General features: G+C 39.7%; 1 protein-coding gene and 1 long non-coding RNA gene across 3 annotated transcripts in view; one reads left to right on the forward strand and one right to left on the reverse strand.

Annotated features, from left to right (window-relative positions):
- Positions 1–12,094, forward strand: part of LOC101935351 (plasma membrane ascorbate-dependent reductase CYBRD1) — a 16,818-nt gene continuing 4,724 nt past the window's right edge. Inside the window, exons 1-3 of the mRNA XM_005290453.5 lie at positions 1–442; positions 9,202–9,410; positions 11,756–11,910. Of these exons, the coding sequence (XP_005290510.1) occupies positions 256–442; positions 9,202–9,410; positions 11,756–11,910 (551 nt within the window). The 5' untranslated portion in view covers positions 1–255. The remainder of the gene's footprint in view (positions 443–9,201; positions 9,411–11,755; positions 11,911–12,094) is intronic.
- Positions 11,054–12,094, reverse strand: part of LOC112061795 (uncharacterized) — a 22,188-nt gene continuing 21,147 nt past the window's right edge. For both annotated transcript variants that reach the window (XR_002890383.3, XR_010591311.1), the window contains exon 3: positions 11,054–11,273. This is a non-coding gene — a long non-coding RNA (uncharacterized LOC112061795). The remainder of the gene's footprint in view (positions 11,274–12,094) is intronic.

The raw sequence follows: 12,094 nt of genomic DNA on the forward strand, positions 1-12,094 counted from the left end.
GTCAGCCACCAGAGGAGCACATCTTGGACAAGACGTGTTTGCCTTGCCACGCTAATGACTTGCTGAACTGCTGAGAGCCACACATCCAGTCGGGGAGGGAAGGGGTGTGTGCCTCTCTCAGGGAGGGGATGCGTGGGTGCCTCCCTCGGCACTGGCAGCGACTCAGCCCCCTTCCTCTCCCCCTGGCGCTCCGGCCCGGCTGCGCGGCCCGACGGGGGATTAGCTGCGCCGCGGAGTGCGTGCGGGGCTCGGAACATGGAGGGCTACTGGCTCTTTCTCGTGCTGCTGGTCTCGGCGCTGCTGCTCGGCTTCCTCGCCGTGCTCTTCGCCCTCGTCTGGGTCTTTCATTACCGGGAGGGGCTCAGCTGGGACGGGGGCTCGGCGGAGTTCAACTGGCACCCGGTCCTCATCATCACCGGCTTCATCTTCATCCAGGGGATTGGTGCGTGAGGGGCGCCTGCACAATAGGACGCGGGGAGCGCCGCGAGGGCTCGGGGGGATCCGGGAGAGGAAGCGTAAGGGGCTGGGAGCAGGAGGGACAGGGAGTGCCTGGGGCTGTGGGGAGAGGAGGGGAGCCTGGGGCTGGTGGGACTGTGCGGACCTGCTGGGACAGGCCAGCGAATAGACTCGTGTTGACATTGTTATTGTTGACAAATAGAGTCAACTAGAGAGTCGCGTTCTCTATAGTGAGCGCCCAGCCCCTCCAGAGAGGGGACAACGGGTCTTTCGTAATTCGCTCGAGTTGCTGGGTGTGTTTTGCTCTGGGGCCACTTATCTACCCTGGCCTGGCATTTCTTTGCGCTGTGAGTAACGCTGCGTTTGCAGCAGGCAGCAGGCAGGCATTGTGCAGCACTTATGCAAGTTGTGGAATTAAATGTCAGGGCTAACGCGTTACTCTGCTCCTCTTCCTCCTGCTGTGTTTGGGTCTCTGAAGCCCCGTGAACAAGCAAATCAGAAAAGAGAAGGGAGGTTCTGCACCACTGAAACCATGCCCAGGGAAGTGCTGCCTTAGCCAGAGCAAACTGCAGTATCATAAATGCCATTTAGAAAGCAATCAGTAAGCCTGGCTTTAGTGTAAATCGCCCCATCAGGCTTCCACTTCTTGTTTTATTTAATTTTAACGCGGCACCCTAACTATTGTGAAATGGCCAGGACGGAGAGGAAGCTGTTTTCAATAACTCTGTTTTTGGTTGCGTAGTCTTCAAACTTTCAAGCGCTTCCTGTTAAACATCTGTACCGAAATTAGTCCCTGGCATCTTTGTTCTAAATGCAAAGGTTGTTCAGAATAGGCTAATAGTTACTTTCCATTTTGGACTGTGACTTAAATTTTATTACTTCGAATGTTTGCTAGCTCCCCAGAAACAACGAATGAAGACATAATATGGTGCACAATTGTATCTTTATGGAATATGGGGGAGAAGAGGAAAACTTTCAATTCTCTTATTAGGCTTTAAACAATAGAGAAAATAGTAGGAAAGCTCTGGATGAGTGGAATAACAGTGACATTATTCTATTATGTCTATGATTTGGTCCAAATTAAGAATAAAAAGTGCAAAAATAAAGGTATTAGACTGCATCAGAAAATGTTAAGTGTTGGGTGGAAATAAAAGGGATAGAATGATAGAGGAAATGGACATAGAAGAATAATAGACGAGGTTCCAAGAATCTGCTCCCACTGCAATCTGGCAAAATTCTTGTTGGCTTCAATAGGAGCAGAATCAAGTCCTACATTAACAATGTCCAGGTGCAGTGCAGGGGAGAAAAAAAGTAAAATACCAGATTATTTTACCACTTTTTTCTTTTTGTTCAGCATTTAAACTTTTTGGGGGGTGGGCAGGGAATCATTTCTAGTCCTTTTGTTTGCAAAAAACTTCAGTATAAATGTAAATCGGGGTCTTCCCCCCCACACACTTTTTGCAGTAGTGGTTAATTTAGAAGGTTAGTTTTGACTACTTTAAACCAAAGTTTTTGTTTGGTTCACTGCTGAATGATGTTCCAGATTCATCCAGTAAGCTCACTAGTCCAGAACATCTCGATATTTCATAGGAAATGGCTGCAAGCACATTCCTGCAGCGGTAAAGTCAGGCTGCATCTACACTAGGGGGCTATCTATGTCAGCTGTGCCCCCTAGTGTAGATACAACCTACACAGATGGAAGAAATTTTTCTTTCAGAGTGGCAACACCACCTACCCAAACCACTTTATCTACATTGATGGAAGCACTCTACAGTGGGGGTTGTTAGCCCTGACCAACACAGCTAGGCTGATGTAACTTTTCAATCTAGACAGAGCCTCAGATTTAAAATCAAAACATAAGGGTGTGGGTGGCCTTTTAGTTTTGGTTGGGACAGAGAGTTGTGGTTTTAAAAATAAAATCTGAAACTCATTCCTTCAGTGGGGAAGTAGTCCCAGTTTGGTAGCTTAAAGTACAAATATTTCTTTTTTGTCCATTTCTAATAGGTTCAGTAGATCACATGAAGTGCAGTTTTAGGATCTGATTACACTTCTAATGATAAAACTCCTATTGAATTCAGTAGGAGATGGCTCAGACCTATGACAGGGTGAATAGTTTTTTGTTTTTTTTTTAAATTAATGGAGATATCCTATCTCCTAGAACTGGAAGGGACCTTGAAAGGTCATTGAGTCCAGCCCCCTGCCTTCACTGGCAGGACCAAGTACTGATTTTGCCCTGGATCCCTAAGTGGGCCCCCTCAAGGATTGAACTCACAACCCTGGGTTTAGCAGGCCAATGCTCAAACCACTGAGCTATCCCTCCCCCCTATAGATCATCACGGGTGAGGAAGAGGCCAGAGAGGCCCTTGTGGTAGAACTAGTCCCACCCTTCTGGCTCTGTCAATCATACACATTATGGAGGAAGGCCAAAAGGGAGGAAACTGCAGTCAGCATGGGGGAAAGAGCAGGATTTCCCTAGGCCAGTGGCTCTCAACTTTTCCAGACTACTGCACCCCTTTCAGGAGTCTGATTTGTCTGGGTACCCCCAGGTTTCACCTCACTTAAAAACTATTTGCTTACAAAATCAGACATAAAAATACAGAAGTGTCACAGCACACTATTGCCGAAAAATTGCTCTCTCATTTTACCATATAATTATAAAATAAGTCAATTGTAATATAAATATTGTACTTACATTTCAGTGTATAGTACTTAGAGCAGTATAAACAAGTCACTGCATGAAATTTTAGTTTGTACTGACTTCGCTAGTGCTTTTTCTGTAGCCTGTTGTAAAACTAGGCAAATAACTAGATGAGTTGATGTATCCCCTGGAAGACCTCTGGGTACCCCTGAGAGTACATGTACCCATGGATCTCACGGGGAAAGTATCCCTGAAGGCATGGGGATTTGTGACTTCCATTTTGATCTCCCAACCAGAGAGACTTAAAGAGGCCCACAAAGGGCAGACCACCACCTGCAAATAGTATGGAAGTGGGTCTGGTGTTGTGACCACCCGGTGTAGATAACTGGGCTTGGTCAGGTTCCCCCACCCCCTGAGGGAGGAACCACCAAGGACTCTGTTACAAGGCCCTTAATCAGTCTGCATCAAACTAACAACTTTTATTTACAAGCAGGGGAATTTATTTTTGCAGAAAGTAGACAAGTCTCTCTCTACAGACCTTTCCCCCACCACCCCGAGATTTGGTATGCCCTTTTGCTGTGACCAAAGGTTTTATTTAAAGAAATATTTGCACAGGGGATTTTTTAAAAAGTAAATAAAAGGTCATCACAGCTCAAAAGAAATAAGTGTAAAAAGAAGTCATTGGTAAAAGAATTATGTGTAATATTAAACTCTGAGTACAGTTATATTGTCAAATAACAGGAAAAGCAAATGTGGAGAATGAAAAGAAGATTGTGCAAGAAGTTGGGATTAATACAAGATTAAGAACATAAACAACAAGATTATGGACCTGATCTAAAATTCACTGAAGTCAATTGAAAGACTGTCATTGACTTCAAAGGGATTTGGAATTGGATCAGGCCTTAAAATAGGGCAACCTTTTGTTCACATACTGTGAAAAGAAGTAAAATTTCAAAGTAATTAATATTGTATTAGAATGGAATCTCAAATTAAATGTAACTGTGGGATATGAATGGGTAACCAGATCATCACAAGCTGAGAATAGAATGAGCACATGCGGTTATTTAAGGGTGAGAAGGAAACAGAGGGGATGGAAAGTTATGGAAAAGCAGAAGAGTGAGGTATGAAAAAGAAGCATGGACAGTGGTTGAGAAGTAGACTTGTAAAATGACTGAGAAAATCTAAATTCAGTGCAGGAAAAAGGGAGAAAGCTGGTTGTTTTGCTGTTTTTGTAAGTGACGCAAGACTAAGCATAACTGGAGAACAGACATAGTAAATGAGCTGTGAAAGAAAAAGGTGCATGGGCCCCTACACAGAGATAAAAAATCTTTATTGCACGGCACCAGCTCTACCACAAGATGAGTTTTGACACTACAACGTGTACGAGGATGAGCAGTTTCAGAAATTAGCACACATATTTAATGTAGCTAAATTAAATATTAATGAAATTATTAATTTTCTTAATAAATAAAATAAGTTCATAGCAGTTTTTAGAAATACTTGTCACTGTTTCAGTATCTTTTTGATGGAGGATTGTGCAGGATTGGAGAATGCCTCAAAGCGGTATCCCCTCGCTTTTTTATGTCCACCTTGAACTGCCCCCTAGTTACTACAGTGATGGGCATGGTGCCAGTATATGATTATTTTTATAATAATTTAGGTTCCTCCACTTCATGGGAGTGGAAGGGATGGTGAGCCCTTAATCATCTGAGTTTTAAGGGCAACATTTTCACTGGAATTCTTCAGTTTCACAAAACTTTGAATACATCTGTGTTGCACCTGCAAAATTCCCATTTGTCACTGTAAAATGGAAGCAAATAATTACCCATTCAAGTGCAGTTATGGAGGCCATAACAACTGGGCCTCAAACATAGTCTAGCAACTCCTATGGCACTCCCACGAAGAGACACAAATAAGCAACTATAGTGGAACCCAAACTTTTTCTCGAAGTTGCCTTTACAAGAAGAAATACTACAGTAAATTAGGATCATGCCAAAATGGGTGACCAAGGAACCTTAGCATGTCTGAATAGTTGCTAAACTCTTGGACACATAAATATCCATTCCCACAATTTATCCAAAACCCAGTGGAATTTTTGCCCTTATAATTCAATTCTGAAAGTTTAATAAAAAGATGATAGAAAATGCATTACATCTTTCACGATCTATTTGTGCCAACCAAGTTTCTAACTTTCTTATTTATGAAGGAATCTCAGGAAGATCTAGAAAGGTATGCAAGCCAGTGTTCATCAATGGGGACGATGGAATAAATCTTCCCAGTTTATTTACAGTGTCAGCTCTGTGAAGTATTATAAGTCCTATCTTAAGTTGGGCCTCTATAAACTTTAAGAGTTTAATGGTAAATGAAATTATTTTTATTAATTGAAAAAGCATCTTATGCTTAGGTTAGCATTTAGTAGGAAAGTTATGAACTATTTTACCACCAGAGAATTGAGGAACTGAAGTGCATTCCAAAATATTTTAAGAAGGGCTGAAAATGAGGGGATGTGATGGATGTGGGATTGTTGATAAAGCTATTAGTTATTTTTATCAAGAGATAATTCTTGCTGAGTGTGTACCTCATGCTGGAACTCAAAGCAGAGGTTGCACCAGTCTGATCTTGTACAGCCAGGGACATTCAGATAGGATTTTCCATATGATGAAAATGGCTTAAAAAATGCCCACTAGAATTACAGTTACTTTATCCAGAATACCTGGATATACTTAATTGGCCCTGAAGCAACAAAGGTGGTCTTTGATACAGAAAAAAGGGAAACCTACCCTATAAAATTTAAGATTATATGGAAAGAAAGTGCTGTCTCTTGAGGCCAGAGCAACACCTGATGCCACACGCTCCTTGCTTCCCTTGAAATACCTGGGTCATCAATGATGCCAACCTTGACCCACTGTTGCTGCCAGAGAGAAGCTGCATGCTTTAAGTTACGAGCTATGATCACCTAGTTCCAGTCAACAACTACCACATGAGTAGAGCTGGGCAAAATTCTTTTGGTGAATACAAAATATGACCCCAAAATGCATTTTTCAGGGCACCAAAACTATTTGTGAATTCAGGTAAAATTTGGTGACTAGTTTCAGCCAATATAAAATGGATTTTTTTTTCTGAAAAAGTCAAACAGTTGGTTTTGATCATTTTGAAATAAAACGTTTGGACTTTAAATTTCAAAATGTAATTATAGTTATTGGGCTTGAAAAGTGAAAAACATCAGGAACCAAACAATAAAAACATTGTGAATTGAAAAACACCCCAAAAACTAAATGAAGTCTCCCCTCCACCAACAAGTTGTTTTGTTTTTATTTTTCTTCATTGTTTTGGGTGTTTTTTATCTGAAACAATTTTTTTTTTTTTGGTTTGATTTTTCATTTTGTCAAGAAACCGAAAAAATCCATTTTGGTTTGAAACTAACCAATTTTTTTCTGGTTTGGCCCCCAAACCAAAAAATCAATTATTCCCTCAGCTCTACATGTGAATTAAAGATCATAAGAAATGTAAACTCTTTCAGTTGTTTATCATTTAGTTCATGGGGATACCTCAAAGCTCCTGTCCTCTGAATGTGTGAATAAAGATTGTGTTTATAGGTAACAACAACTTTAATAGTCTCCTATCCTAAATAAAATCCAACTATCCTTAAATTAGCCAATAACTCTCCAGAGTTAAGGAGTAATATTCTGGAACTGGCTTAAAACTTTGTAACTCTTAGTCATTTTTAATTTGAAATAAAACATTTTCAAATGTAATGGGAAATGTATATTTCTCAACTTTTTAAATATTATTTATTAGTTTGTAAAATATAAGGTTCCAAATTCTGCCCTCAGATACTCATTAATAATAGAAATTCCATTTGTGTATCAGAGGGCAAAATTATGCCCACATTATTTTCAGAAAACTTTGGGAATAATTACATGAAAATCTTCAAGAAGTTGTTTATGATTATGCTACTTAGCTTCAGGGCCACCCGGGGGGGGGGGGGGGGGGGGGGGGGGGCAAGTGGGGCAATTTGCCCCAGGCCCCGGGCCCCATAGGGGCCCCCACGAGAATATAGTATTCTATAATATTGCAACTTTTTTTATGGAAGGGGCCCCCAAAATTGCTTTGCCCCAGGCCCCCTGAATCCTCTGGATGGCCCTGCTTAGCTTCATTCATAGTAGGACATGGCAAGGCATTTTCCTTCTTGTTAGACAGTAATCATGAGACTGACATGCTGAACTGTAGCAATCTTTGCTATGTCATGTGGTTTGACTCCTGCCAAGCTATCTTGAAAATGAGGCTGCCATCTTTTTTGAGTTTGAATATTGCATGCTTTTACTTGTATCCCATTCTTGAACAAAACCCCATAAAATATCTAAATGCTGTATGCACAGTTATATTAACAGGATTTTTTCATTCCTGTTATGTTTCCCATAGGATGTAGAAATTTACATTGATCTAAGACCTGCTCATATTCAAGGACATTCCATTTGTGAACAGAGTTCTCTTTGTGAATTGTGTAGTGAAATTCTGTAATTTCTGGCATGCACTGTACCCAAATAAAAATCCAAATGCATAAATAGGGCCTTAAAAGCAATTTGCCATTCATTATTATTCATCCAAACAAACACAATATATATTTCCTTTCAGGATTCCTATCATATATAATTTAATTAATAATGCTAAGATTATAGCGCAGTAGTGAACTGAAAGCATGAGTGTCGTTTCTTTTGCTAAGTAGTGATTTTATCCTTATATTACTGGGGAAAAGTAAAGAAATACACTCCCCCCCCCCATGGTGTACATAATAATGCATTCATGCTTCCTCAGAGTGGGAACATTTCATATAGCTAGGAATACTCTCATTCTTTTGTTTTCAGCATAGTTAATTTATATTCTCAGCTTGATCCTAACACATCTGAATGCCAGTCTGCAGCCAGAAAAATTAAATGAGGATTTTATCAATTAGCTCATTGTTAAGAAACCGTTGCTTTGTTTATTGTGAAGGGACTGTCCCCTCCAACCATTAAATGATTTTTGGATTTTTTTACATTAAAGTGATAAATTTCTGCCTCTCTTCATTCAATTGCTTTTCTTCCCTTCATTGATATTTCCTTGGAAGGGAGGGACCCGTGTTTATAATCTGGCTTTTTTCTTATTGGTGAGCAGTTAAGATAATGCTATTTCTGTTAGTCTCAAAGGTGCCACAGGACCCTCTGTTGCTTTTTACAGATTCAGACTAACACGGCTACCCCTCTGATGCTATTTCTTCTGCAATCCAGAGTCAGATGCAGCCTCTCCTTTCTGTAAATAATATAGTTTAAGGGTCGACAGCTGTGTAAAAGGGGTCAGTGTAAAAAAAGACATGACTTGTGTACATATAGTGGATTCTGAATTAGTAATAATTGCACAGCGATTCATTCCACAAATTTTCTCAGGAAGGGGCATGTGGTAACTAAAAATCAGTAACTGATAGGACAGCAATACTTTCAGACTTAGACAAAATGTACAATTTGCTAGCATTCTTTTGCAATATGCATATACTAAAAACTATATTGATACAAGATTAAGTTTTGCTGAATCCCTTAGGTTTTAAGGGCCAGATTTTGATTCCCTCACTCTCACTGAGCAGCATCTTACTCCATACATAGTCTCATTGGGGCAACGGAGCCACTTGTGGAGTAAGGCGCTATTTAAAGTGAGTAAAAGCATCTGAATAAATTTTTCCAGTATATGATCCCATGAATAAATGAATTAGGCCCCAATCCTGCAATTTTATCAGTAAAAGTGGACCCATGTGCCCCATAGGATCCCACACAGATCAGGCTTCAGGAGTGGGGCCTAACATTTGTTTGCTGTTAGTTTTTAACCTGCTTAGTCAAAACTTCTACGAAAAAGTTAGAAGAAAGTTTCTCCCTAGAGGTTATACTGTGGCCTGAATTGCGTGTTGGGAACTAATGAGATTACATTTAACACTGTGAAGTGGGAGGAAAAAAATCTGACTCCTCTAAAGTTTTTCCTGTTCTGTAGTTTACATTGGAATGATTTGAATTATGCATGATTATCAAAATCCTTATAGAAAAGAGATTTACTATTAAATCTTGCTTTTATTCCCTCCTCAGCCATTATTGTGTACAGATTGCCCTGGACCTGGAAATGCAGCAAACTCCTGATTAAATTCATCCATGCTGGGTTAAATACCATAGCAATGATTCTTGCAATTGTTTCTCTGGTAGCTGTTTTTGATTTCCACAATGCCAAGAACATTCCCAACATGTACAGTCTGCACAGCTGGATTGGACTGACTGCTGTTATATTTTATACTCTGCAGGTCAGAATTTAACTACAGTATTTATAAATAAGATATAAAACTGAAGAATGTGTTCTATAATTAATTAAAGTACAGTAGAACCTCACTAATTTACATTAACTACTGGGAGACCTATTTTGATTTACTGAATTTTGCAAATGTGCAAATAAACACACAAACAATTAAAAAATGTCAAGGATACTGTATCACAAAATGTAATTTGTTCATTTTACTTTGATGTAAAAATAGTAGTATCACCACGATAGCATGGGCAACGGCAGAAGTGGCGAGGGCTAGTCGTCCTAAGTATGTACTCAAGGGGTTCAAGTGGGTTTGTACTCAGGGAAGCTAGCCTGTGCTATCATGGCTGCACTACTATTTTTAGTGTATTAGCTCAGATTAGAGCTAGCACGAGTATGTGTACACGACCTGGAAATCACATCCCTTGCTTGTTGTGTAGATGTACCCTACAAGTTTAATATGAGTCATTTTCTCTACCTTCAGTTTAGTGATTCTGCATTTTGAGCTGAAGCCTGTACAATAAAAAGAGGCCTTGGTTACCTAGTGGTCAAGAGGAAACACAGAAAATGGCCACTCCTGAGCTTTGTCCCTCACTCCCCAGGCTGGCAAGAGCAGGGAATCCCGTGGAGTCAGTGTGTTGATACTGCAAAGGGGGAGAATTTTGCATCGCTGTTCAGCATACTGTCTATTGCTGACTAAAGGAGCAACAATTACTGGCTTATGAGGGGCCTATTGACATATAAAAAGTATTACTCTCATTAATGGACATTCCACCATTGCCCACCGTTCGACATTTCTGTAGCGAAGTAGTAGTGCCTAAAGAAAAAAGTTTTAATGTGATAAAATACATTTTTACAAATTAATAGTCTGAATAATTATATTTCAGTAGAATTCCTGAGACTATGCTCATATACAGTACTGTAGCTAGAAGATACTCAGTTCCTATGGATATGGTACTGTAACCTGCCTTATCTGGACAAAATGTATTTGAATACAGTGAAGTGAAAGGTAATCTATCTAGGAATAGCAAAGAATGCAGGCCATCCCTAGAGAATGGGGGCTCTATCCTGGAAAACAGGGACTCTGAAAAGGACTTAGGGGTCTTAATGGATAAGTAACTCAACATGACCTCCCACTGCTGGCGCAAAAAAGGCTAATGCGATCCTTATATATAGAAACAGGGGAATAGTGAGTAGGGAGGTGATTTTACCTTTGTATACACTGTTGGTGAGACTGATACTGGAATACTGCATCCAATTCTGGTGACTGCATTTTAAAAAGGATGTTGAAAAACTGGAGAAGGTGCAGAGAAAAGCCATAAAAAATATTTGAGGGCTAGAAAAAATGCCTTAAAATGAGAGATTAAAGAGCTCATCGTATTTAGTTTATCAGAAAGAAAACTGAGAGGTGACTTCTTCACAGGGAGAAAATAAGAGGGCTCTTTAATCTAGGGCAGTGGTTCCCCAACTTGTTCCGCCGCTTATGCAGGGAAAGCTGAAGTTGCGTAACTTAAATCGATTCCTTCCCCTCCCCCCCCAGGGTAGACCAGGGCTAGCAGAGAAAGGCATAACAATAGCCGATGGCTGGAAGATAAAGCAGGACAAATTTAAATTAGAAATAAGATGCACATTTTTAACAGTGAGTGGGATTAACCACTGAACAAACTACAGAGCAAAATGGTGGATTTGCCATCTCTTGATGTCTTCAAATCAAGACTTGATGCCTTTCTGGAAGATATGCTTTAGTCAAACTTAAGTTACTTGCCTCAATACAGGGGCATCCAGGTGAAATTCTATGGCCTGTCTTATACAGATCAGACTAGTTGATTAAGTGGTCACTTCTGGCCTTAACTGATGAATGAATCTGTGAAGTTGTGGGAGGGGGGAGAAAGCAAAATTAAAGAGGATACTGTTAAAATCAAAATAATTTTCACTCCATACAGTATTATTGCCATAGTTTATTGAAAATGAAAGCTTTACTGTCGGAAGACAGGATACTGGGCTAGATGGATCTTTGGTCTGACCCAGTATGGCCATTCTTATGTAATTTAAAATGGTGTGTTTCACTATGCAGTTTGGTTACTTTTTACCATTTCCACTTAGTTTGGACAGTGGTAAAAGACTGGTTTATTTATAATCCATTTCATGGACTGTTTCTTAGGTATAGCACAATATTGTCTTTGGATTTAATACTATAGGGCAACATACTTAAAAATATATTCCTAGTCCAATTAGGTTCAGACCTTAGCCACTTTAAAAATGAACCTTTTATTGTGGTTTCAATTTTCATTTAAAAGTGCAGATTTCTTTCACAGTTTTAATGCTGAATCTGTATTCTGTGTTTAGCTTGTCTTAGGTTTTGCTGTCTTTCTGCTGCCCTTTGCTCCAGTTTCTCTTCGAGCATCTCTCATGCCAATACATATTTATTCTGGCCTCCTCATCTTTGCAACAGTGATTGCAACAGCTCTCATGGGATTCACAGAGAAACTTATTTTTGCTCTGTAAGTACTATATTTCATAATTTTACTCTTCCACTTGTTTGCTCATTAAATTCAACCACTGAAAACTATCATCAAGTTTGCATACAACAATGTATTCTAGTATTGATCCATTGTTTATTTTTAATAACATGAATAGTCGTCTTTTTTTTAGGCAACTTTAAGATGATTGTCCTTAAACCAGTTC

This window comes from Chrysemys picta, chromosome 11 (genome assembly GCF_011386835.1).
Source record: "Chrysemys picta bellii isolate R12L10 chromosome 11, ASM1138683v2, whole genome shotgun sequence".
Classification (NCBI taxonomy): domain Eukaryota; kingdom Metazoa; phylum Chordata; order Testudines; family Emydidae; genus Chrysemys; species Chrysemys picta.